The 25231-nt window shown below is 39.8% G+C and overlaps 2 protein-coding genes across 3 annotated transcripts in view; one reads left to right on the plus strand and one right to left on the minus strand.

Annotated features, from left to right (window-relative positions):
* Positions 1 to 292: 292 nt before the first annotated feature.
* PSMC2 (proteasome 26S subunit, ATPase 2) lies at positions 293 to 13463 on the minus strand. The gene is made up of 12 exons (XM_045494551.1): positions 13305 to 13463; positions 11452 to 11489; positions 10798 to 10879; positions 9980 to 10079; positions 6230 to 6361; positions 5755 to 5827; positions 5276 to 5371; positions 4279 to 4443; positions 2621 to 2708; positions 831 to 1033; positions 645 to 741; positions 293 to 556 (listed from the first exon to the last, which is right to left on the minus strand). The coding sequence occupies exons 1-12, from the start codon at positions 13372 to 13374 to the stop codon at positions 399 to 401; spliced, it is 1302 nt and encodes a 433-aa protein (XP_045350507.1). The 5' UTR covers positions 13375 to 13463; the 3' UTR covers positions 293 to 398.
* A 3138-nt stretch (positions 13464 to 16601) lies between these two features.
* The window catches only part of DNAJC2 (DnaJ heat shock protein family (Hsp40) member C2), a 37979-nt gene continuing 29349 nt past the window's right edge, over positions 16602 to 25231 (plus strand). The window contains exons 1-3 of one of the 2 annotated variants that reach the window (XM_045494548.1): positions 16602 to 16918; positions 19133 to 19323; positions 23627 to 23702. In XM_045494548.1, coding sequence (XP_045350504.1) covers positions 16855 to 16918; positions 19133 to 19323; positions 23627 to 23702 — 331 coding nt within the window. In that variant the 5' untranslated portion in view covers positions 16602 to 16854. The remainder of the gene's footprint in view (positions 16919 to 19132; positions 19324 to 23626; positions 23703 to 25231) is intronic. The other variant, XM_045494549.1, reaches the window with a different exon arrangement.

Genomic DNA, 25231 nt, shown 5'->3' on the forward strand with positions numbered 1-25231 from the left:
TGGATGTTCAATCCCAGCTCCAAGTCAATCAGGTAGGAAAGCTTTGCAGGCATTACATCAACATGCATGAGACCCGCCTCACCGCGTGGGAGGATACAATCGGCACCCATACGGCCCACAGGCCAGCATATGCCAAGAACATACGTGGTCTAAGCAAGCACTTGAGGAGATGGGACCCTTAAATGGTAGCACTTCAAAAACAGTCAACAGACACTGTAATAAGCATTTCTGCCAAATGACATCAGATATCACCTTTCAGTGTACTACAGAAAAAAGACATCTGAAAAAAGCATACAATTTTGAAATGCTTTATTTTTACGTGTTTAATGGTTATTAACAAGTCTATTTAATAAGGTTAGGATTCCAATGAAAAGTGTTTTCGTGAAAGTCTTCAGGGGTCAGTTGTATGTCATATAGCGGGGAGTAGCACTGAATTTGGCATAAGACTTAATGACCTTATTTACAGCCTCCAGGAAATCCTTCTCAGTAGCAATTTTTCGCCGTGCTCTGATAGCAAACATACCAGCTTCTGTGCATACACTTCTAATCTCAGCACCTTTCGAACAAAAAGAAAACAACAGGCTTATTAAAGCAGCCTGAACACACAGACCGGCAAGTACAGTAAGCAAGACCTTTTCACCTACCAGTGCTATTTGGACACAGTCGTGCTAACAGTTCAAATCTGATATCTCTTTCCACACTCATTGAGCGAGCGTGGATCTTAAAAATATGAGTCCGACCCTAAAAATAGGGGAATTAATAAATATTAAAATGGAAAGACATCACGGAATTTCAAGAATCCCTTCTCTAAAACAAAATGATTTTCTTACCTCTAGATCAGGTAAGCTAAATTCAATCTTTCTGTCCAATCTCCCTGGCCTCATCAGTGCTGGATCCAAAGTGTCAGGTCTGTTAGTGGCCATCAGCACTTTAATGTTACCTCGAGGATCAAAACCGTCCAGTTGATTGATCAGTTCCAGCATCGTTCTCTGCACTTCGTTGTCTCCTCCAGCACCATCATCAAAACGAGCCCCTGGGAAGACGAAAAATAAGCTCTTCGTGTCCACTCAGGACAGCACTATGCGTAACCCAGAAGTAATACAGATCTCAAGTCAGGTACTCCAGCTCAAGTGAACGTCTCACTTTTAAGCATATTCTATAAGAACAGCCTACTTTACAGGAAAACTAAATTAGAAGGTGAATCTTTGAAAAAGACTCCTCATAGATATTTAAAAGGGGCTCCTTTCAAGTATTTTTTAAGTCCTCTTTGAGGAATTTTGTTTTTTAAATCACTCAAGAACACCTCCATTTCTAACACCATATACATCTGGATAAGGCAACAGAATCCATGCAAACTTTAGCACTCCAATGGTGTCTGACTGTATGTAAGAAACTGTCATACTCTAAGTTTCTCCAAACAGTCCTTAAAAATACAGCTACATCCATAATACAGTAGAACTGTACAGCTTACATCACGCTGATTTAGATGTGTTAGAGTACTCTAGATTGTCAATCTCTCATTTCAGCCAACATAGCAAAAAAAAAAAAAAAAAAGGCCTCCAAATATATATTTTCCTTTTTAAGTTGTATAAATACATATTGTTGTATTAAGGTATTATGTACACTATATAAAACAAAAAAATTGGAAAACTTTTAAATGAGATTAAAAGTATGAAGAAAAATTCTAGATTTTCTTCCTGCACACTAATACTATTTGATACACAGTCTACTTTGGACACTACCTCTTCAGAGCATCCTGACATCATCATAAGGCTTATTCCAAAAATACTATAAAGGAAACTTCAGAGTCACAACACTAAATCGATACACTGTGGTCACATTATGGCTGGCCCTTGAAGACATTAACCACAGAAGCATCCAAACTCAACAACACTCATCTGTCTAAAAACAAGACCCGGGGTAACTTAACTGCAGTCCCCAAACAGCATTACAGGGTGTAACTATATTTTCAAGTCATTTTTGTCACTAAGTTCATTAACTGAACATATGCGAAGTCCTCCAGCTATTAAGAATGATTACTCTCAAAGACTATTGTAACAGTTCAGGCCTCCAGAAGAGTAGCTTTCAAGGTCTGTCTCATTTATCACTTACTTCAAACCAAACACCCATAAAATTAACAAGGTATGAATTATCATTCCCTTTATAAAGCAAGTGAACAGAGTCTCAGAATAACCTGTCCAGATCCCACGGCTAATATTTTATTTCATCAAATCGACGAAGCCAACAAGAACATTCTTTTAGGTATACTTCATGAAAAACCACCACCAATTAAATTATGCCCCAAAGCTTTCTGATCACATTAAGTGAAGCTGTATCCTAAGTTAAGAGTTGTTCAAGTGTGAAAACAAGGGTCATGTGAATGAAATTAGGAAAAGTACAAAGATAAAGACTTGGAGAAATAGCAATGCTCTGTTTCTTTTTTCCTACTAATGTATCTCTACTGGTTATCAGATCTGTAGCTCCGACACGCCAGAGCTCATACAAGAGCTGGAATTAAAATTTTGTACAAGATTAACGTATCAAGAGAACTCTACACATATTACTTTAAAACACTCACGAAACCCAATCCTAAAGTAGTACTCTAAAATACTGCTCATACCTCCAATAGCATCAATTTCATCAAAGAAGATAAGGCAGGCTTTTTTTGTTCTGGCCATTTCAAAGAGCTCCCGAACCATTCGAGCCCCCTAATGAGAAAAATAATTTAATTCAGAGTTGGTTTAAAAAAACTTTTAAGTACAGTAAGAAATTATGCTTCAAACCTTTCAATATTCCTAACAGTGTTCTCAACTATTATTACCAAAAGCTTTTTCAAAAAAAAAAAAAAAAAATGAAACTTGTTACCTATTCCATCATATTAATCTCATTAGCTTCAAAACAGTATTAATTTCATGATTCTTTACCTATTAAATAGCCAATAACTTCCAGACTTGAAGAGATCAAATTAACAGTTAAATGCACCATTTCAATCAGTTAAACTTGAGGAAATAAAAAATGGCATCTGATTTATCACCTGGCATTTCTGATCACCAATTTTAATTTGTAAGTTTTGATCAAGGAATAAAATTATACCTTAACTAATACAGCTCCTTTACTAATTCTTATTCTAAGTATATGAGTTGTTAATGCTTCAGATGCAATATATACAGCCCTAGACTTCCTCTCTAATGAGAACATATATACACATGTATACGTATGTGTGTGTCACACATATACAGACAACTGTGTTCTTAGTAGAATATGAAACGTTGCCTCTGAAATAAAAGTACACTTTTAAATGCACAATTCACCACGTTTCTGGGGTCTTACACACCAAATCTGTAGAAAAGGTCCCAGCATACTGATTAAAAATTTTAAGCAGTTGTTTAGTTCCAGTGACCACAAGGAAAGGCTGGTGGCTTCTGAACTACTAATTACAAACCATCAACCAAAAAAATTTCAAGTCTCAGTCCTTCAATGTGGAATTGATGAGGGAGTGCGGGGCAAGCTGAGGGCAGAGTATAGGCTAACAGCAACCCCACCTCCCGGTGGACTATGTGTAATAACCCTAGGACACTCCTCGCTACCCAAGAACAAAGGAAAAGGGTTTAAGTGCTTGCCACTTAACAGCTTTTAAAGGTATTTCTCCTTAACGCTTGCCATGGTAATGTGGGAAACGAAAGCAAATGAAAAATTAAATTCCCTTACTGCCTACAGCCCATAGACAAGTCCTTGAAACCAGAAGAGTGACCTCCCTCTAGGAGCTCAGCTGCCTAGATGTACTTTGCTAGGAGCAAAAGTGAATCTTGGCTTAACAATATCCCAACCTCAAGGATCCTGTAAGTCTACTTCCTTTATCTCAACTGCCCCAAGATATATAATGGCAATCATACTTCAAGCTTATGGCCCCCCGTTATACATTTGAAGGGTCTCATGACTGAGGTATTATTAAACAGTAATAAATGGTGTTTCCCTAACAACAGCTAACCTCTCATGGTCTTGGAAACCTTATTTCCAAAATGCCAGAGACTTACTCTATCCCTGACCCCCCCCCAACCTGAGGGTATATAATGAGTTACCCATCACAACCCCAGTGCAGCTCTTCCTGCCCACGGGTCTTGTCCCCCCCTTTCTGCACCAAAGATGTCTTCAAGAATTCTTTCTTGGTCGTCGGCTCTGGACCCCACGAACCCCATCACCCCAAAACTTCATCAGAACGGCTATTCCATATTATAAATCTTTCATGGGGCTACATATTTTTTGATCAATTTACTTTACCTCACCAACGTACTTCTGTACAAGTTCAGATCCAATAACTCGAATGAAGCAAGCATCTGTCCTGTTAGCAACTGCCCGAGCACAGAGTGTCTTGCCTGTACCCGGTGGGCCAAAGAGCAGCACACCCTTGGGAGGCTCAATGCCAAGGTTAACAAACCTCTCCGGCTGTGAGGGAGACAGGATTTTTACATTTATTACTTAGGTATGATAAAAACAAAACTACTTCTATATCATATTTAAATCAAAATTATTGACTCGACTCCATAATCAATATACTTAATGAGAATTTTACTTATTCTAAGACATAAGATCTAAACTAGACTCATATCAATACATAATGCTGAACAGCTTTTAAAGGTATTTCTCCTTAACAATATATTTTTCCCTCTAATTTAAAAAAAAGTACTGTTTTAAAAAACAAAAGAATTGGGGTGCCTGGGTGGCGCAGTCAGTTAAGCGTCCGACTTCAGCCAGGTCACGATCTTGCGGTCCGTGAGTTCGAGCCCCGCGTCAGGCTCTGGGCTGCTGGCTCAGAGCCTGGAGCCTGTTTCCAATTCTGTGTCTCCCTCTCTCTCTGCCCCTCCCCCGTTCATGCTCTGTCTCTCTCTGTCCCAAAAATAAATAAACGTTGAAAAAAATAAATAAATAAATAAATAAATAAATAAATAACAAAAGAATTATGGTATTTAATATTTTAGTTTTCCATTATCCTCCTCAGCTTAATTTGATTCAATTTCCTCTTGGTATCATTAAAACACATGGTTCCTTCTACAATAACTTATATTTAACATCTTGCTAAAGGTTACACCTCAAACTCCTGTCACTCAAAATAGCAGATCTTTCTGCTTAGAGTAGGCCTGACCACTTGATTTGCTTTCTCTCCTGGGACATACTAACTCACCACACCTCTATCTTCTACCCCATCACTAAGGAAAATATAAAATTTTTAAAGCTATCTAATGACAGGCAATTTAAGTGCACAGACTCAGCCACTTACATGAAGTAATGGGGTTTCAACTACTTCTCGAAGTTTCTCAATCTGTTCCTTACAGCCACCCACGTCACTGTATGTGACATCAGGTTTTTCCTCCACCTAAGGATGAAAATGTAGAACAAAGCCACAGGCTTTTGAATACTAGTTCAAATGTTCTATCCAGTAGAGCAGACCCAATACCCTAAAAGGAAAATCAGACTCCTAACAAGTAAGAATTTTAATAAAAATGGAATACATTGTCCAGTGTCCTAGAACCACTTGCTGTTATTACTTGCTATGATAACCAGTAAAAGAGACAAACCAGAAAAAGAAAGACTAATAAAGACTTTCTCATCTGAAAAACTGCTTAAAACATTTTCACAGCTTTTCAGTATATGCCCACATATTGACAGGTTTCTAGTCAATATTTCTAGTCAACCTTTGAGATGGATGCAACTGTATTCAAAGTCATGTCATTCCTTTTCCCTCCCGCATTTTCTTACCTGCATCATGGTAACTGTTGGGTCAATCTTGGGAGGCAGTGGAATGTGAATTTGATACTTATTTCTGTCCACACTAAAGAGATAAAAAATATCCTCACTCAATACATTCAAAAAATTTACTAAGTTAATTACATGTATCGTATATAACTTCCTTAATCCTAACTATCCTAGAGCAAGTTCTTCCTCTCCTTACACCATGTTACCTTCAACAGACTGGTAAACTCAACTCTAAAATCCTGCACTTCTTTGAGTATGACATTTAAAGCCATTCACAAAAAGCCCCAGTGGGGGTGGGAGAAAGGAGGTGGGTGGGAGGTCAGGAAGCTGATGCAGAAGAAAGGATGTCCAACTGTAGTACTCTACTGCACAGTATCCCTGTATTCCGTGGCACCCAGCCCATTCATTCAAAAGAAAGCCAAGGATGTGAATGTGACGTGGTATCTTTAACGAAAGCAGAGTATAAGTAGAATCTTACCCAACCCTCATCCCTTCTTCAATGTCAGTAGGTGCCACCTGATCACTAAGGTCCACCACAAACTTGGCAAACTGCTTCACGTTGATAATGTACTTTGGGTCCTCCGAATCAGCATTGATGATCTTTGTACACCTAACAGAGCAAAAGGCTTGATTAAAGAACCTAAACCACTAATAATGAATTCAAGTAACTAGATTCTGTCCTGGGCAAGCAGTAAACTGATGAGCAGGTGTAAATGAGAACTGCAGAAATTAGGCCACTTTTAAGATCTTTTTCTATGGAGTATGCGCAACCCCAAGGGTCCACTCCACTTTAGCTAAACTGGAAAATTTTCAAAAGATAAACTGCCCTAGAAAAGTAAACCCAAATATTTCAACATTAAGAAGTTCTCTATGGGCGCCTAGGTGGATCAGTCGATTAAGCATCCAACTTCGGCTCAGGTCATGATCTCAGTTTGTGAGTTCGGGCCCTGCATCGGGCTCTGTGCTGACAGCTCGGAGCCTAGAGCCTGCTTCAGATTCTGTGTCTTCCTTTCTCTCTCTGCCCCTCCCCTGCTCACGCTCTTTCTCTCTCTCTCAAAAATAAAGTTTAATTAAAACAGTTTTTTTTTTAAAGTTCTCTAGTTTTTTTTAAAGTTTATTTATTTATTTTGTGAAAGAGAGAGAGAGCAAGTGGGGAAGGAATAGAAAGAAAGAGAGAATCTCAAGCAGGCTCCACACCACCAGTGCAGAGCCCACTGCGGGCCCGAACTCACAAATCACCTGATCATGACCTGAGCCAAAGTCGGACGCTTAACTGACTGAGCCACCCAGGTGCCCCAATAAGTTCACTAATTTCGTTTTCTTAACTATGTTTGTTTATTTGTAATACTCTTCTATATCTTAAGTTACTCTCCATTTTATTTTCCCATTGGAAAGACAGTCATTTTAAATCAAGTTAAGTAATGTGTTTTCATTCTTTCCTGAGTTTATACTTCAAATCCATTTTTATCATTGTTGCTATCTTTAACTTAAATGTATTTTAATTTCTTTTTCTGTGTGACATGGTGAAGGCAAATCTGTAATACCATGTACATAATAATAGCAAGTAGTCTAGGGCGCCTGGGTGGCTCAGTTGGTTAAGAGTCTGACTCTTGATTTCAGCTCAGGTCATGATCTCAGAGTTGTGAGATCGAGACCGGTATCAGGCTCTGCACTGTACATGGAGCCTGCTTGAGATTCTCTCTCCCTTTTCCCTTACACATGCAGGTGCTCTCTCTCTCCCTCTTTCTCAAAAAAAAAAAAAAAAAAAAAAAAAAGACTCAAAGATAAAGTTAAGAAAATCTCACAAAAGTAAAGCAAAAAGACCAAAAACAAACAAACAAATAAACAAAACAAAAAACCAAAAAAAAGCAGGAGAGAAAGATTAGCATATTAGTGGAGATATCCAGGAGGCCCAATTTCCAAAGAATAGAAGTCTGAAGTCTGGAACAGAGGACCAAGAACATGGGAAATCAGTAAGCAATAATTTCAAGAAAAACCACCACCGTGAAGGCCAGGAGAGCCCAGCACCGTGGATGAAATGGACCAGTACTGAGGCACGTAGTCATGAAAGTTCAGAACCACGAGAACAAGGAGACCCTATGACTTTCAGATGAAAAACAGGTCACATGTACGGGACTGGGAATCAGAGCAGCTTCAGACCAACAATACCAGGAGCTGGAGGACAATGGAATGCTGCCTTCAAAATTCTGAAGAAGGAACTTTATATCAGCCAAGACCTTTTCAGACATACGTAGTCTCCAAATATGACATCCCAACTGACCTCTTTCAGGAAGCTACCAGAGAACAGAGCCCACCTAATGCGGGTCTAAGTAAACCAAAAAGACAAACTCATGGTACATAAACAACAGGAGAGAGGCAAAGGGAACCTGCAGGGAAAGAGGTCACAGGATGGTTGTGATTTCATAGGTGGAAAGGGCCACCAGTAGTGCACTAAAGCAGGTTGGCAAGTGCTGGGAAAGACTTCTTCAGGAAAATGGACCAGAGAGAATCCTGGTGCAGAGGACACACCCGAGGCATATGTGAGAAAAAAACTGATGGACTTAACACCTCTGAAGATCAATTTAGTTGAGTATTTATATACATAGAAAACCAGGCAAATAAGAAAATGAGATGGTTATGACAAGAAAAATAAAAACTGGTACAGGAAAGAAAAAGCAATCAGTTTATTTACTACTTGCCTCTTTATAAATAGCACTACTTAGCCACAGTTGTGAAATCAATGTATACTGATCTAACCAAATTTTTAATGTAATTAAGGATGTAGGATAGGAAAAGTATCCTATCCTATTGGGATGATGACAGAGGAAACAAAATGAAATCCTCAGGCCAAGAGATGATATCTAAAGCTAAAAAAAATAATCAAGATGTAATCTACAATACATAAGATTTTGCATTGTCCATAAGAATCATGAAGGTACAAATCAAAATAACCAGCTAAAATTTTTGAAAATAGGTGTCTCTAAGGAAGAGGAATTGGGAAAGACAACTATTGTTATAGAACTATTTAACTCCTTAAAACCATGATAAAACTGAAAAATAAACCAAAATAAATGGGAAAGACAGAAAAAGGGAGTAAGGGATAAAGGAAAAGAGGAAAGGAAAAATAACCTTTACCATAGTAAAGAGATAAAATGAAAATAAAATTTCCAGTGATTAGAATAAAACACAGAAGAATACAATCTTGAATTGGGCTAAGGCTTCTTGAGCAACATTCAAACCCAAAAGGTGTAATGAAAATGTTTACATATTTTATTTGCCTCCTAAAAACTTTAAACATTAGTACAACAAAAGGTAGCAACAAGTTAAAAGTCAAGCGACAGAATGGGAAAAAAATATTTGTAGCGTATTAAAGAAAAGATAAATACGTACAATATGTAAAGTGCTCCTAAAAATTCACAAGAAACAAACCAATAGAACACAATATGAATGGACAGAGAAATACAAATGTTTAATAAGTATAAGAAGCAGCTATCACACCAGTAATCAGCACAATGCAAATTAAGATATTTTCCCCCACATGGCAAAAGTGTAAAAATTGATGATCATGTATCTTATATTGATCAGGCAAACAGGCATTTGCCTCAAAACCTCATGTTAAGGAGTATGAACTGGTCAAATCACCTTTTTCCAGACTTTCAAAACTGTAAATGCCTTTGACCTCTAATTCCACTAATAAGCTATACTAAGAAATAAATGCACACACATAGAGAAATATTTAACATGAACATTCAATGTAGCACCATGAAGAATAACAGAAATTGTAAACAGACCAACATCTACAGAATATTACATAATTTTTAGAAACCAAGAGAAACCAGAAATAGAGGTACTAAAAAAAAAAAAAAATCAGGATATGTTTCTTTGCATGGAAATATATACATGAAGACATAGGACGACTAAGAGGACCAAACTATTTTCAGTTGTAGCTGAAGAAGGGGCAGTGGGACAGTGAAGATGGGAAGGGAGGTTCTCATGTCTTCATCTGATCTTTCTGTATCATTTGAATCTTTTATATGATTATGTCTTTACCTACTTCTTGAATAATTACTGAAGGCATAAAATTTAATCCCACATACTTCTGGAGAAAGCTTTATTTATGCAGAATGTGGAATAAAAAACTTTTATGAACTATTGCATTATACCCCGGATTCTAAAAAGTGCTTGAGCGTACAGATAAGAATAAATTTCTAAGGAGTGCTATGCATACCTCGCAACCTGCAAAGGCTGTTCACTCTGCAGTGTTTGCTTATCTGCAGCCAAATCCCAGAGTGCTGGTGGGGCCAGGCCAGTATCAGATTCTTTGATACCTACATAAAGAAGGATAACAAGGTTCACTGAAATGTAATGCATCACCTTGAAGCAAGCTTCCGCAGCCTCAGCACCAATGACATTTTGGACTGAATACGTGGCAGTGGGAGTATCCTGTGTGTTACAGTTGGCAGCATCCCTGGCCTCTAGCCACTGGATGCCACCAGCACCACCTCCCCTTCAAGTCACGAGAATCAAGAGTATCTCCAGTCACTGCCAAATGTCCTGGGGGAAGGGGATGCTGGGGCAAAATCACCCCAGTTGAAAACCACTGCCCTAAAGTAGTCACAAGCCAAAATCCAACACCATATTTGACAAATACTATGAAACTTCACCACTCAAGTTTCCAACTCATGAGCAGAAAAGTTTCCAACTACTGGGCAATAGCCCACTCACTTAAGCAATACCATGTGAGACCACATTTTTATTCGCTAAGAAATTTTTACTTGTTTATTAGAGTTTACTGAACTTGTCTCTGACCAATAGAAACATTACTTGCTTAAAGGATGATGTTGTTGCTTAACTGCTTAAGCATTATATTTGGTTGTAAAAGGTAGTGAAAGATTACTAAAGGAGATCCAATTTCTTAACAGACAGGAAGGATAGTAATTTTTTTTGTCTATAATTCACGAAGGAATAACATCTGTATTTAAACTCCTTAGATGTAATTAACACATTACATTTAAAGATAAGAGACAAGAATAATGAAATACACACCAGTAAGCTCATTGATCTTCTTGAGAAGTTGTTGAATGTCATCTTCAACCTGCTTTATCTGCCTAGAGTAAGTGCTCTGACCCTAGGAGATAAAAATCACTGTAATTAGAATATCAAGACATCAACAATTTACTACGAAACTGCAGACAGAAGCTTTTAACAGTTACAGTCTCAATAGCTATTATTGTCCCAATGCTTGTGATGTGGAAGTAGAGAGAGTATATCATTTTCAGAAGTATTCCCAAACTAATATTTTTGCCCAAAGACACAATGCACTATTATGCAAGGTAACAAATGAAAATCATGCCTGAAATTAACCCAACTACAAGCCCTAAACATTGAAACTTTCCATTTCAGATCTAATTCAGGTACATACATTTTAAATATAGTAAACATTTGTCTAAGTTATTTCAAGTATCTTTCAATATAGCACCACACTTAATTACAAATAGTTTTAAAAATGTATGCGCTTTGACATGCTAAATATTTGCTCTCTGATCTAATCTGGAGAGAAACTGTGGTATGTAACTTTTTTCAGTGAGGATTACTATAAACTGCCAGACATTCTCTTCTAATTATTTTGGGAGGCTAGTACCAACAATAGTTCTTTCAACATAAAACATCTATACTTGGTAGACATTGAAAACGACTTACGTAAGTTTTCAGCAAGGCAATATCCCCCTCATCCAGAGCTAAAATAAGAGAGAATACATGAGATTCAAAAAGAGGAAAGTAGAGCTAACAATTCTCTTCTGTTCAATTTACATTCAATAACTGAGTGAGAAAAACTATGCAAAGTTGTAATGATATAAATACAACCAACAACTAGTTCTTGGCCTCCAGGAACTTTTAAATAATTGGGTGAAGGCAGAATTTTACAAAGTATATAACACAGCTGCTGAAGAGTCTCAAAGGGATGTGACACAAAAACAGGAAGCCCAAAGAACAGAGTTTGAGAATCAAAACGAACTGGGTGCTAGCAAAGTCCCAGCAACGTCATGCAATTGCCAGGTAATGTTGGAAAACCCACCTTAAGCATCAGTTTTGTCATCTTTGAGAAACAGAGATAATAATTTTACCCTCACAATGTTGCTTTAAAGGTCAGATAAGATATGGATGAAGAAGCACCTAAAACTCTATACACGTTAATCATAATTATATGCAAGGAATAAATCTAGTAATACATTTACAGAATGATGGCATACCCAGAGAAATGCACAGATGAGATATTAAACCTCTGTGACTCAGTTTTCCACCAGGTGCCTGAGTAGCTCTGAGGTCTGCAGTATCCTAAAACACTTTCAAGGCAAACAGTAGAGTGTGGGATGAAAGTAAAGAGAAAATCTCTTTGGTGGGGGAGAGGTGGAAAAGAAGAAAAAAAAGTGCTAGGAGAGGTTGAAGTTGTTTAGGAAGGGAAGAGAGAAAAAGGGAAAAACAACAACAACAACAAAAACACTGCAAGAATATTTTTTAAATAGCCTGTCAGGAACAAAAGAAGAAAAGAGCATGAAGATGGAACTAAAAGGGGAAGAAATCCTGTGAGCTCCGTGTGCGTTATCACCTGCACTGTGAGGAGAAGTGTCAAGTGGCGGTGTTCTCTACAGAGAGTAATTTCACGTTTTCAAAATTACAATTCCACTTGCAACATTCACCCTCCCGCTTGTGTTTGTGCCTGTGTCTGTGGTAAGGTACACGAACAAGGTTATTCACTGCTCTAGAATGGCCACCAGATTGAAAGACACCTATATGTGCATCACTAAGGATTAATTATATGTATTACTACTCACCCAAAAAAGTGGGATACTATGCAGATGCAGACAGGCAGACAGCACTGACGCCTTACATATAACGATATGAACTTATCCCTAAGACACATTAAAATCCGAAAATGTATATATACAATGAGCTACATTTTATGTAAAGAACAAACCCTTGATATGCACAGAAAATGTCTAGAAAGATAACGCAAAATGGCAACACTAGTTGCCTCGGCGGATCATGCATGCACGCCTGGGGCCAAGGACCACTTTTTCAATGTGTCTTTTTTTATGCATTTAGTGTTTTGAACCATATTAATAAATTACGTAGTCAAAGGAATGTTTTTTTTTTTTTTTAAAGAAAATTACTTCTCAGGATCCTGACTACACAGTGACAGCACCAAGCCATCCCACTTGAGGGGGAGGAGGGGCAGAAAGGATACAGGTGACCAAGCACCACCAGGCAGGGAAACTTTTCAAGGCCTGCAAGACCAAGCAGGGTGAGTAACTTCATCGGTACCTGAGCTGAATATGAATAAAAATGTCGATCAGCGAGAGATGAATACAGAACTTGGAGTAGCATGAGGGACACAGAAGAGGCAGCCAGGGTAAGCCGGCTACCGCCCCCGACGAAATCATCGGGGGGCACAAAAGGGACACAGGGCCGAGTGGCGAGCGGGAATCCAGCCTCTCCTCCCGGGCCAAGCCTGGCCCTGCTCCGGCCCGGAGCTCCTGCCTATGTCAACTGACCTCGGATGGGCTTGTCGTCCTTCTCATCCTCTTTGGTTTTCCGCTGATCGGCACCGAGGTAATCCGGCATTTTAGGAGCTCCAAAGGCCTCAGCTCTTAGGTGATTACACAGCACCTCTCTCGCTTCCGGTGGTGCCGCTCTTTCCTTTCCTCACCGGAAGTAGGCTGAGCTCTACGGATCCTTTTACTCTGCGCACGAGAACCGGAAGGGAGCCCTGGGGGAGGCGGGCTCGTGTCCTGCTCCCGGTTGTGTGGTCTAGGAAGAATTCCCTGTGGGAGGGGAACGCGGATGGTCCCTGGCCCCTCACCATGGGGAGATTCCCTGAGCGACGGCCTTTTAAGACCAACCGTGGCTCAGTCCTGACTTTAAATCCCGATTTAGTCATTCATTTACTGTTCACTCTTGGGTAACTTCGTTACTCTCTCTGCTTTAATTTTTCCTTTGCCTCGCAGCATTGTGGAGGCTTTAAACAACTAGTGTTTTCAAAGTATCTGGCATATTAGATACGCATTAAGTAGTGGCTAGATCTACGAATACAGTGAAGAGATATGGAAGTTGTTCCTTAATTTGATGTTAGCATGGGATGAGGAGGTGAAGAGTTTCAATTTTTGAGCCTCCTGCCAAAGAAGAGTGGTGCCTCAGATACAGGGAAGTCCGGGAAAAGAGCAGGTTTTGAAATAAATTCGTTTAGGAGGTAAACAGGAATTGATAAATAACTGTAGAATTTGGAAATGAAAAGTCTGACCCTTCTTTGCGTTAAAGGACTCAGTGCATAGTGGAGAGACAACCTACTGGATGGGGAAAGTATTTGCACGTCATATATCTGGTAAGGGATTAATATCCTGAGTATATGAAGAACTATCAATCAACAAGAAAGCAACCCCATTTTATTTTTTCAACGTTTATTTTTAAGAGAGAGAGAGTGTGAGCAGGTGAGGGGCAGAGAGAGAGAGAGAGAGAGAGAGAGAGAGAGAGAATCTGAAGCAGGCTCCAGGCTCTGTGCTGTCAACGCAGAGTCTGATAAGTGGCTCAAGCTCACAAACCATGAAATCATTACCTGAGCTCGAAGTGGGAGGCTTAACCGGTTGAGCCACCCAGGCGCCCCAGAAAACAGCCCCATTTTAAAAATAGGGAATGGACTTGAGTAGAAATCTCTCCAAAGAAGATATTCAAATGGCCAGCAAGCGTATAAAAAAAGATGCTCAACACCACTAGCCATTTGCATTTCAAAACCATGAAATACTGCCTTAGACCCATTAGAATGGCTATTATCAAAAAGCGGGGGTGAGGAGAAAGAAACTGTTGGTGAGGATGTGAAGAAAAGGAAACCTATACTGTTGGTGGGAATATAAAATCGTGTAACCTCTATGAAAAATAGTATGGCTGTTCCTCAAAAAATTAAAGGTAGAATTACCATATGATCCAGCAAATTCAGTTCTGGATATACTCAGAAGAATGGAAAGCCAGGTCTCAAAAAAATTTATATCCCCGTGGTCATAGCAGCATTAGCCACAATAGCCAAAAGATGGAAGCAACCCCATTGGCAGACGAATGGATAAATAAAATGTGCATACAATGGAGTATTATTCAGCCTTAAAAAGGAAAGAAATTCTGACACATTAGAATTGTGAAGACACTATGCTAAGTAATTAGCCTGTCCCCAAAAGGCAAATAGTGTATGATTCCACTTATATGAGGTACCTAAAGTAGTCAAATTTATAAAGACAGAAATTAGAATGGTGATTTCCAGAGACTGAGGAGAGGTAGAAATGGAGGCTTGTTACTTAATGGGTATAGGGTTTCAATTTTGCAAGATTAAGAGTTTTGAAAATGGTATTTCAACAAAACAAACGTATTTAACACTACTGAACTGCACACTAAAAAATGGTTAGTATGTGAATTTCATGTTAAGTGTATTTTATTACAATCAAAAAAAAAAAAAAAAAAAACAAACCTATGACCTAACAGGTCATTATAAGACCAGATGGGGTAGGTGAGGGGGAGGGGTGCGGAGAATGGATGAGGCAGGTGTGAGAATAAAATTAAGAAAGTGGAGTCAGGTTACTTTGAGCCTTAGAGCCTGTTTTAACAAGTGGTTGCATTAATAAAGAAAGGGGTTGGGAAACCTGGGTGGCTTAGTTGGTGAAGCAACCCACCTGGGCTGAAGTCATGATCTCACAGTTTGTGATTTTGAGCCCTGTATCAGGTGGGCTCTCTCCTGTCAGGGCTCTAGCCCAGAGTCTGCTTTGGATCCTTTGCGTCCCTCTCTCTCTCTACCCCTCCCCTGCTCTCTCTCAAATATATATATATACATATAAATATATATATTTATACATATAAATTTATATATATATATTTATAAATATATATAAATATGTGTATTTATTTATTATTTATATATATATATTTTTTAAGCAAGGGGTCAGGGATAGCTTTAGAGGGAGTTGATTATCTTAGTTTTTGAAATGTCAATTGTGAAGTGACAATTTTGTCATGGGGTAGATAACGGGACAAATCAATGGATTTAACTGAAAATGTAATTCATAGAGAATAATTCTCTAACTTCCGGTGCTCTTTCCCAAACGGTAGCACATCAAGTCTTTTATTTTGTGCAGCCTATTCCAGATACTGGGGACGGGGTGGGGGGGGGGGGGGGAAGCTTAGTGTGGAGGGGATGTATGTGAATCTTCATCGACTGGTTTTCTTTTGCTAGTTCTTGCTTTTGACCGTAAGAAGGAATCATAATAAGCGTACAGTGGATTTTATTATACATTAAAAAATTAAGTTCCAGAGTTCTGTAATTGGTAATATCTTAGAAAAAAAAAAACAAAACAAAAAAAACTTCATGCTTTTAGAACAGGGTAAAAAGATTGCCGGCCTTCCAGTAGAAGCTAACACTGAGGATGTGTTCTTTGCCAAACGTTACAAGGATTAAACGAGACAACGCAGGTAAATTACTGAGTAATATCGCAACAAATACAGGCTGCCATTATTATTTATATAAGTGCAAATATATTGTAGGTATATGTACAAAATTCTCTATAGATGTATATAGACTACAATAATTGTTCCCAATATTAATGCATAGATATCTTTTCATTTTTTATTTATATAAGTAGAGCTACTTGAGAAGTTAGTGGTTAGTCTCGGGCAAATAGTGATTTAAAAATAAAAATAGCATAGTAGGAACTGCTTCAGAAAATTATGCTCCACGTATCGCACCTAGGGGAATAAAGTAATCCTTTTCGCCGCGGAACTGAGGAGTCTAGGAACCTTTCTTTTGTGAGTCTTGGTCCCCAGCCGGATCCGAGTCATTAGAGTAACTAGGCTGCCGCACACGTTGGCGCGGTGTGTGCGGGTGGAATTGGCCTCCGCACCGCGAAAGATCCATCCCGGAAGTAGTTGTTGGTCGTCTCCATGCGCCGGTTCCTGGGCGTCGTAGAGCCAAGGCGCGAGGCTCGGACCCAGAGGTAGAGCCGGAGGGGACGCTAAGCGCCCCCGGCCCAGGACGCTAACCGCTGCGCCTGCGGGGCCGGCCCCGGCGCCATCATGCTGCTCCTGCCGAGCGCTGCGGACGGCCAGGGCACCGCCATCACCCACGCTCTGACCTCTGGTACGTGCCCACTCAACCCCGGCTCGTCCCCTCCTAGCCGCCCCTGCCTCCGCCCTTCACCTGCGCGACCCCGAAATCTCTCCCTTCTTGTCCCCGATGCCTGGCACCCGGACGCGTGGGCCATGACGAGTGACTTTTTGCTCCAGGCAAAAGAAATCCTTCTCCAGACTGGAAGAAGGGAGGGGGCGTCTTCTTTCTGCCCCGACAGTTCTTCCTCCTTTCGCCGCTGCTGACTCATGGATCGGGCGGAGCAGTTCGGGGCCGAACCGTCTAGTAGCCTAAAAAGGTTCTTGTAAGCATCTCCTTGCCTAGGTCAAGAGATTGCCCGCAGCGAGCTCCCACGTGCCTCGCGTCGTACAAAGCCTTGCTGCTGGTGCTCTGTTAAACATCTTTCTCCCTCTCTGTGTTAGTACCTTCTTTGATTTTTAAATGTCAAAGCTTAGAGACTGCTCCTCATACTCAAAACCTCAGTATGAAAAGACCTTTGCCGGTGATGCTAAGATTTGTGTAGACAGACTTTGAAAGAGTCATTGAGAGTTGACTGCTTCTGTAGTTTCTTAAATTTATAGCCCAGGACAGTCGTGGGTATGGTAAACTTAGTCTCTAGTTTCAGCCATCCACGTTAATTACCATAGCCACTTATACAGACAGTTGTTGGATTTTGATCCTATCTCATGGCACGTGTTGTGTTCTGCTTGCGGAAGTCTCTGTGATCTTAAACTAAAAGGAAAGGCTTGAAAGGTGATGTTCTTAAAAGCCACACCCATACCACACAGCTAGTACTTCTTGAACATAGTGTTTGAATCCTCTCCTGTGTATGGTACAGGAAATCTTAATTTCCCAAACCAACTAAAGCATGAAAAATAAGTTATTTTTAGAAAATTGTGGCCGTTAGGTACAATGGGAAACAACATTTGAGTTACTTATTGCTGGACAGGGCAAAGTCTTTTGCTTTTGCGTGGACTATGAAGTTAAAGTGTTCAGGGTTTTTTTCCCCTGACTCAGATGACCTTTTTTGAGTCGTTAATGTACAAATGTGCAGTGATTTATCTTCGTAAAACCTTAGTTTGATTCAAGAGGTTGTAATTTTCAAAGTGGTTTCAAATACGGTTTTTCATTCAGTCTTCCAAGGAGCCATAGAAGATAAATATTGTTCCCATATTACGGTTGAAGACATCTCTGACTCATCGCACGTAGTTGCTAATTGTCAGACTTAGACTAAATCCAGAGCTTTTGATATCAGATCCAGAGCTTTTACCCTATAGCATAGCTGTGTTAGTTAAACCTCTTTAGCTGCTTGGAGAATTGTCTTCCAGAATCATTGCTAGTGAGTTCTTAAAATTTTTAAAAGCTGAATTCAAGGTTTTAGTTAAAATATTTTGAGTTGTTTTTAGAAAAATTTTTTGATGAGGTTAGTATTTTGGAGACAGTTTATCATTTATTGTTTTATTACAGTTATTGGTCTAACAGTAAAGCAGTTGGCAGCAGTTCTCCCTGTTCCTCACCTTCCTCTCATACCTTCAGAAAAGTATTGATTTATTGTTGACGTTGCTGAATGCTTTGTCAGATAACTGAAAGAGGTGGATTGAATACTCTGAATACTAGGAAATGATTATTGCTAACCCTCATGTTAACTGGATTGCAGGCATACCTTGTTTTATGGCATTTTACTTTATTGTGCTTCAGTGATACTGCATTTTTTACAAATTGAAGGTTTATGGTAACCCTGTGTTGAGCAAATCCATCAGCACAATTTCTCCAGCAGTATTTGCTTACTTTGGGTCTCTGTCACATTTTGGTAATACAGTATTTCAGACTTTTTCATTGTTGTTTGTCATAGTGATCTGTGATCCATGATTATGACTAGCTGACAGCCTGGATGATGGTTACCATTTTTGGGCAATAAAGTATTTTTCAATTAAGGTATGTCCATTGTTTCTTAGACGTTAGCATAGCGTAAACAGAACTTTTATATGCATTGAGGAACCAAAAAACATATTTGATTCACTTTTTTGCAGTATTTTTGCTTTATTGTGGTGGTCTGGAACCAAACCTGCCCTATCTCCCAAGTATCCCTGTACTGCAATTATTTCCTTAGTTGATGGTTTTAAAATTACATTCTGATGCTATCGCTGTTTTGATCTTATTTATTGCCTTGAAATAGATTTATTCCATGCAATACATTGAAGCCTCTCTTAACGCTTTCAATCACAGCCTCAACACTCTGTCAAGTTGAACCTGTGGGAAGATGGTTTGAAGCTTTTGTTAAGAGGAGAAACAGGAATGCTTCTGCCTCTTTTCAGGAACTGGAGGATAAGAAAGAGTTATCAGAGGAATCGGAAGATGAAGAATTGCAGTTAGAAGAGTTTCCCATGTTGAAAACACTTGATCCCAAAGACTGGAAGGTACTTAATATCTGAATCTTTTGTTCAGTCAGATGCTTTGTTAGGCACAGGCAGTTTTCCCACAAGTTTTCTGTCAGTAAACCGTTTTAAGATGCTTCTGCAAGAGAACAATAATTGAGCACCTGTCTGTTGTTAAGCTCTGAGTGAGATGGCCATAGGATACTGTCTCTGCTGGAAAAATCCAGGAAGTTTTCACAGAAAACATAATGTTTGAACTGGCCTTAAAAGAATGAGTAGCAGTTTGTGAAGCAGAGAAGGGAACAAAAGGTGATCTGGGCAGAAGGAATAGATCTGCAAAGACACAAAGGAGTAAAGAAGTACACTGCCTCTTCATGGATTAGTGAAGAGTAGAGTAGGATGCTTGAAGGTTTGGTGGTGAGAATTTAGTCCTGAAACAGTCTAGACCAGATTCTTTTGTAGCGTCCTTTTTATGCCATGCTAAGGAAGGAACTCAGATTTTATTTTCAGGGCAGTAGGAAATCATCAAAAGTTTCTGAGCTAATTTTAGCAAAGTAATTCTCTTGGCAGTACAGAAAATTATTTGAAGAGGGAGGACAGGGCTGGAGGGGAAGTGAATGGTTTGCTATTGTAGGGCAAGTGCAATAATCCAAGCCTGCAGATGCATACTTGAGCTAAATTTGTGGCCAAGCTTTGAGGAAGAGGGGCCACTGGCTTTTTTTTTTTGGAGGTAGACTTGGTAGAGCTTGGTGACCTTGGCTGTGCTGTATAAGAGACGGAGATGTACTCAGAAGACCTCTGAGCATTCCAGGTTGAATGACCTGCCAGTGTCTGATATCAGTCACTAACACTGGGATGCAGGAAAAAGGAAGTTTGTGAGGGAATGTGGTGTTTGTGTTCAAGTTTGGCTATGTCATAATTGAGGTTCTACTAATATACTGGTGAAGTCTTCTAGTAGATGGTTAGAAATTGGTCTGTGACTCTGAAAGAGAATAGAGCCAACAACTTTTGCAAGTTGTTGGCAAGTCTTAGGTGGTAGTTGAAGCTGTGGGGAATTGAATGACATCAGTCAAAGAGAAGAATATAGACAAATAGGTATCATAAAGCCCTATTAAGTAGAGAACTAGTATAATATTTAAATATATATATATATACTATGGAATTAGAGTGCCAGAATTCAAATCTGGCTCTGCCCATTTAGTGTGGTGGGACCTTGGGAAAGTTACTTGAGAAGTCTGTTTCCTATGGTGAGATTGCTAACACCTCAAAGGAGTTTAGTGAGGATTAACGCAATGATGCGTGTAAAACACTTAACTTATCGCTTGACATAGGATAAATAATAGTGGATAATTTCTCTCTCCTCGCTTGTAGGATTAAATAAGATAAAGAGTATGTGTAAAGCACTTAGAAAAGTAAGTGCTGAGAATGTTAGCTGATTCACATATTGTCATTATTGATTAAAAAAAAAAAAAAGGACTGAACATTGTTCATATTGTTAAATATTCTCCTGAATATTTAAGGTGTGGGCAGAGGAGGAGAAGCAGCAAAGGATACTAAGAAGGGTGAAAGACGTAGAAAGAAAACAAAAAGACATTTGTTCCACAAAGGTTTATTAAACATCAGGCACTAGTCTTCCAGAAACTAAGAGAGGAAGAAGTCTCAAGAAGAAAACCACAGTCACCAGTGTCACTGCTTTGGAGGTCATCCCATAACATGAATAATGATAAAAACCTACTGGGTTTGGCAAATGAAGCTTAGGAGACCACACTGAAAGCCATTCCAATAAAAAGGTTGGGATGGCGAGCAGTTATAGTTGGGTTGTAGGAGACCACAGTGCAAAATACTCTTTTTCATAGCTGAGTTGTAAAGAAAATAAGAGAAAATAGTAACTTGAGGGAAAAGCAGGGTCAGGAGAAGATAGAACTGGGGACCGTTGAGGTCTACAAGAGAGAAAAGAAAGAATGAAGAAAGTCTTTGGTATAGAAAAGAATAGATGATATGACAACAGGTAGCAGGGTTCATACATTTTGTTCAGTTGGTTGTTTCTTTTCAACAAACAGGATCAGGCATCTTCTATGTGTCAGACCCTGTTCTGGGTGCTGAGAAGTCAACTGAACAAGACAGTATCACTGCTCCCACATAGCTTGTATTCTAATGAGACAGGCAATAAGTAAACAACCAAAGATGTGGCCACCAAATGCTGGGCAAAGAAGTAGAACAGGATGATGTGATAGAGTGTCCATATGACTGCTTTAGAGTGAGTAGGTGGGGAAGGCCTGTGCAGTTGACATTTAAGATAAAACCTGAATGACACATAAAGATCCGCAAGAATGCCATTCCAGGCAGAGATCTTGTGTGGGGGCAGAAAGAAGTTCGAAGTGCCAGGAACTAAAGGAGGCAAATAGGTGGTACAGAATGGATAGGGGGTGTGAGGAGGTAAGGAGCAATAGTCACTGGAAAGCCAGTAGAGAGTTTGAAGCAATGACAATTTTTAAATACTTCAGAGGGAACAAGAAGGAGCAGAGATGGGCAGAGAAGGTTGTCTGTTTTAAATAAGGTGATAACATTTAAACTGAGGCTGAAGGATGAGAAGACAGCAGCCACATGAAGAAGGGGGAATGTGCCAGGCTGGGGGGAGGAAGAGCTCGGTATCTGCAGTGAACTGCAGCACCAGTCTTGTATTTGGAAGTGAGTGATCGAGGTAGAGAGAGAGACAAGCCAGGAATAGTGAGAAATGGAGGTGCTCAGTGCATCTGGAGCTCAGAAGAGATGTCTGTGCTCCAGTGAACTGGGGAGTCATAAGTGTATTCTAGCCCTGGCACTGAATCGAATCACTTTGAACTGAAATGTAGAGAGAGACAAAAGAAACCCCAGAACTGAGCTTTGCAGGTCATAGAGAAGCCAGTAAAAGTGGCTGAAAAAAGTTACTGGAAGGTGGGAAGAAAACAGAGTGAATGCACGGAAACACTAAAGAAAGATAATATTTTAAGGAATGAGTCAGCTGTGCTGCCACTGGGAGCTGAAGTCAAGTGAGGGCAGATGAGTGGTCTTGGATTTTGTACCTGGAAATTGATACTGAAGAGAGCAGCCTCGTTGTGCCGGGGGTGGGAGTGGGTGGAACAGAACCAAACTGGAGTGGTTTGAAAATGAATGCGAAAGGAGGTAAAACGTGTGGACACCTTTTTCAAGAAGTTTAATGTTGACGGACAGCAGAGAGATGGAGAGAGTGGTAACTGGAAAGGGGGTCATGGATGTGTTTTTAAGGATGAGAACTAACAGCATCTTTTTATACAGATGAAGATAATCCACTTGAAGCTTGGGAGATCCCTGAAAGATACTAGTATTTGAGGAGACGTAGAGAAGACAGTGCTCAGAACCAAGAGGAGGGGTGGAGTAGTTTGTCTCAGAAGGACAGACTTCTTCAGTTGTGAATGGAGGAAAAGGGGAAAGATGTATGGTTGCAGGTAGGGTAGTACAAAGATTGAGTAGGAATTTGAGTAGGATAATTTACATCTTATAGTTAACTGGGAGGCAGGGCTGTTGATAAGAGGGTGGAGAAGGATCTGTGAGGGTTGAGGAGAGACTAGAGAAATAGTAACCTTAGGGAGTGGAAAGGTAAACCAGTTGGAATGATGGCCAGGCGTAATGAAAAAGCCCATCCACATGAACTTTGTAATCCTGAATTTGAAGGGAAACCAGTCAGCTCTATTTAACTTTTTTCTCCTGTGTTTCATGCCCCCAACTCCCTTTTCCCCCCATTCAGTTCTCCAGTACTAGACTCACCCTTTGAGTTCTGTAGGGAACCTTCACTCCAGTTGCTGCTTCAACTTGTCAGTTTGCAAGGATGTTAACGACAGCAGGTACTTCCTCTCCAGAGAAGCCTCATCTCTCAGTTTCTCAAAATTTCCATCCAGCCTACCTTTGCTCTGCACAACTCCTGGTCCTATCCTTTCATTGCCCTGGCCCAACCCTGTGGGGCTGTGATAGTGCTTCCCTCAGTTCTGAAATCTCTTGATATAAGGATGGCCATAGGATATTACTAGGTGTTAGGAGAAAAATGGGCTCAGTGGTCATGTAAGTTAAGAAAATGCTGGGTTTTGCAGGTTTCTGTTTGGTTGGTTTTTTTTAATTGCAAGACTTCTCAGAGCCTTTGATTTATATGCATACCAATCATCAAGAAGGCTGTATCACAATCCACATTTCCCAGACTTACGTACCACAGAATCCATTATATATAGAATGTCTCCTATTATGGGATTCTCACTTTGGGAAGCACTAAAATGGGTGCCAGCACAAGGGATATCAGCTCCATTTCACACTTGACTTCCTTTTGTGTCTTTATCAGAACCAAGATCATTATGCAGTACTTGGACTTGGCCATGTAAGATACAAAGCTACACAGAGACAGATCAAAGCAGCTCGTAAGTACCTAGTTCTTTTGAAATAATCCCATATCTGGTATAGGAAATGTTAATCCTTTTGAAAAGATCTGCGTGATCATATTTTGTAGCCATAAATCTAGATTCAACAGCATTTGTCATATGGTCATAACAATGTATAACCCATAGTCTTCCTTTACCTTCAGAACCAGAAAGCAATCAATCGCATGCATGGACAGAGGGTGGGTGGGTGTGTTTGTGACCAAGATAAAGAACATTCTTCTAAAAGCAACCTTTTAAAAATTAATATTTCACTTCCTTTCAGTAATACAGCCAGCTGTATTTAGTGGAAACTGCCTTGTTAGTTAGGTTTTCTGATATTATTTTGTGGTTTTGGGTTACATTTTTGTTGATCCCACCTGTCTTTTCTGTCCAAAAAAGAATTATCTGATGTTTCACTGTTTTTTTTCATTGACAAGATGAAAAATTTCAGGGAATTGTAGGAGCCTAGTCTTCATGTGCCTTATAAAACACCATCCCGGGGCGCCTGAGTGGCTCAGTTGGTTAGGCGACCGACTTGGGCGCAGGTCATGATCTCATGGTTTGTGGGTTCGAGCCCCGTGTTGTGCTCTGTGCTGACCACTCAGAGCCTGGAGCCTGATTCAGATTCTGTGTCTCCCCCTCTCCCTGCCCCTCCCCTGCTCACGCTCTCTCTGTCTCTCAATAATAACGTTAAAAAAAAAAATTTAAAAACACCATCCCATAGTGCCCTACACACCATTCGGTTCTCTTGGTTAGTAAAGTTTGATGAAAGAGGTGAAGGTGATTAGTTTTCTGTGTTCTATCTTAGGAGAATGTTCTGCCCTCCACTCTAGAGAATGGATATTAAGGTCAGAGGAGGTAAGATGCGGCCATATGGGAAAGGAGTTAGGGAGTCAAGGCCAGTCAAGAGGAGAAAGTATTACACTTGGAGGAAGGTCGCTGAATGAGACCCATCTCAATTTGAAAAATACTAGTTGAGACTAGGTATAGTTGATAAACTTAAAATTTTCCCCATTGTTACGGTTAGGAAAATCACAAGAAACATTTTTAACAAGGTGAAGGAATTTATGAGATTATTTCAGATCTGTTATTCGGTTTCTTAAAGAACTGGCATGGTTTTAGACTAAGCATATGTTAATGCATATGAATAGTCATTGCAGTATACATAAATGCCAGGGAAGTTCATTTGCCATGGAAAAATATTTGCAGAGTCTTGGTATATGAAAGAACAGCCTACAAATACCAAATGAGTCTTGATACATATAAATATGTGAAAGAATTAGAAGTGATTTAGAACTGTGAAAATAATTGATATTGTAAGGTGAAGGAATTGGTTTTTTTTTTCAACGTTTTATTTATTTTTGGGACAGAGAGAGACAGAGCATGAACGGGGGAGGGGCAGAGAGAGAGGGAGACACAGAATCGGAAACAGGCTCCAGGCTCCGAGCCATCAGCCCAGAGCCCGACGCGGGGCTCGAACTCACGGACCGCGAGATCGTGACCTGGCTGAAGTCGGACGCTCAACCGAC

Source organism: Leopardus geoffroyi, chromosome A2, assembly GCF_018350155.1.
Source record: "Leopardus geoffroyi isolate Oge1 chromosome A2, O.geoffroyi_Oge1_pat1.0, whole genome shotgun sequence".
Lineage (NCBI taxonomy): Eukaryota > Metazoa > Chordata > Mammalia > Carnivora > Felidae > Leopardus > Leopardus geoffroyi.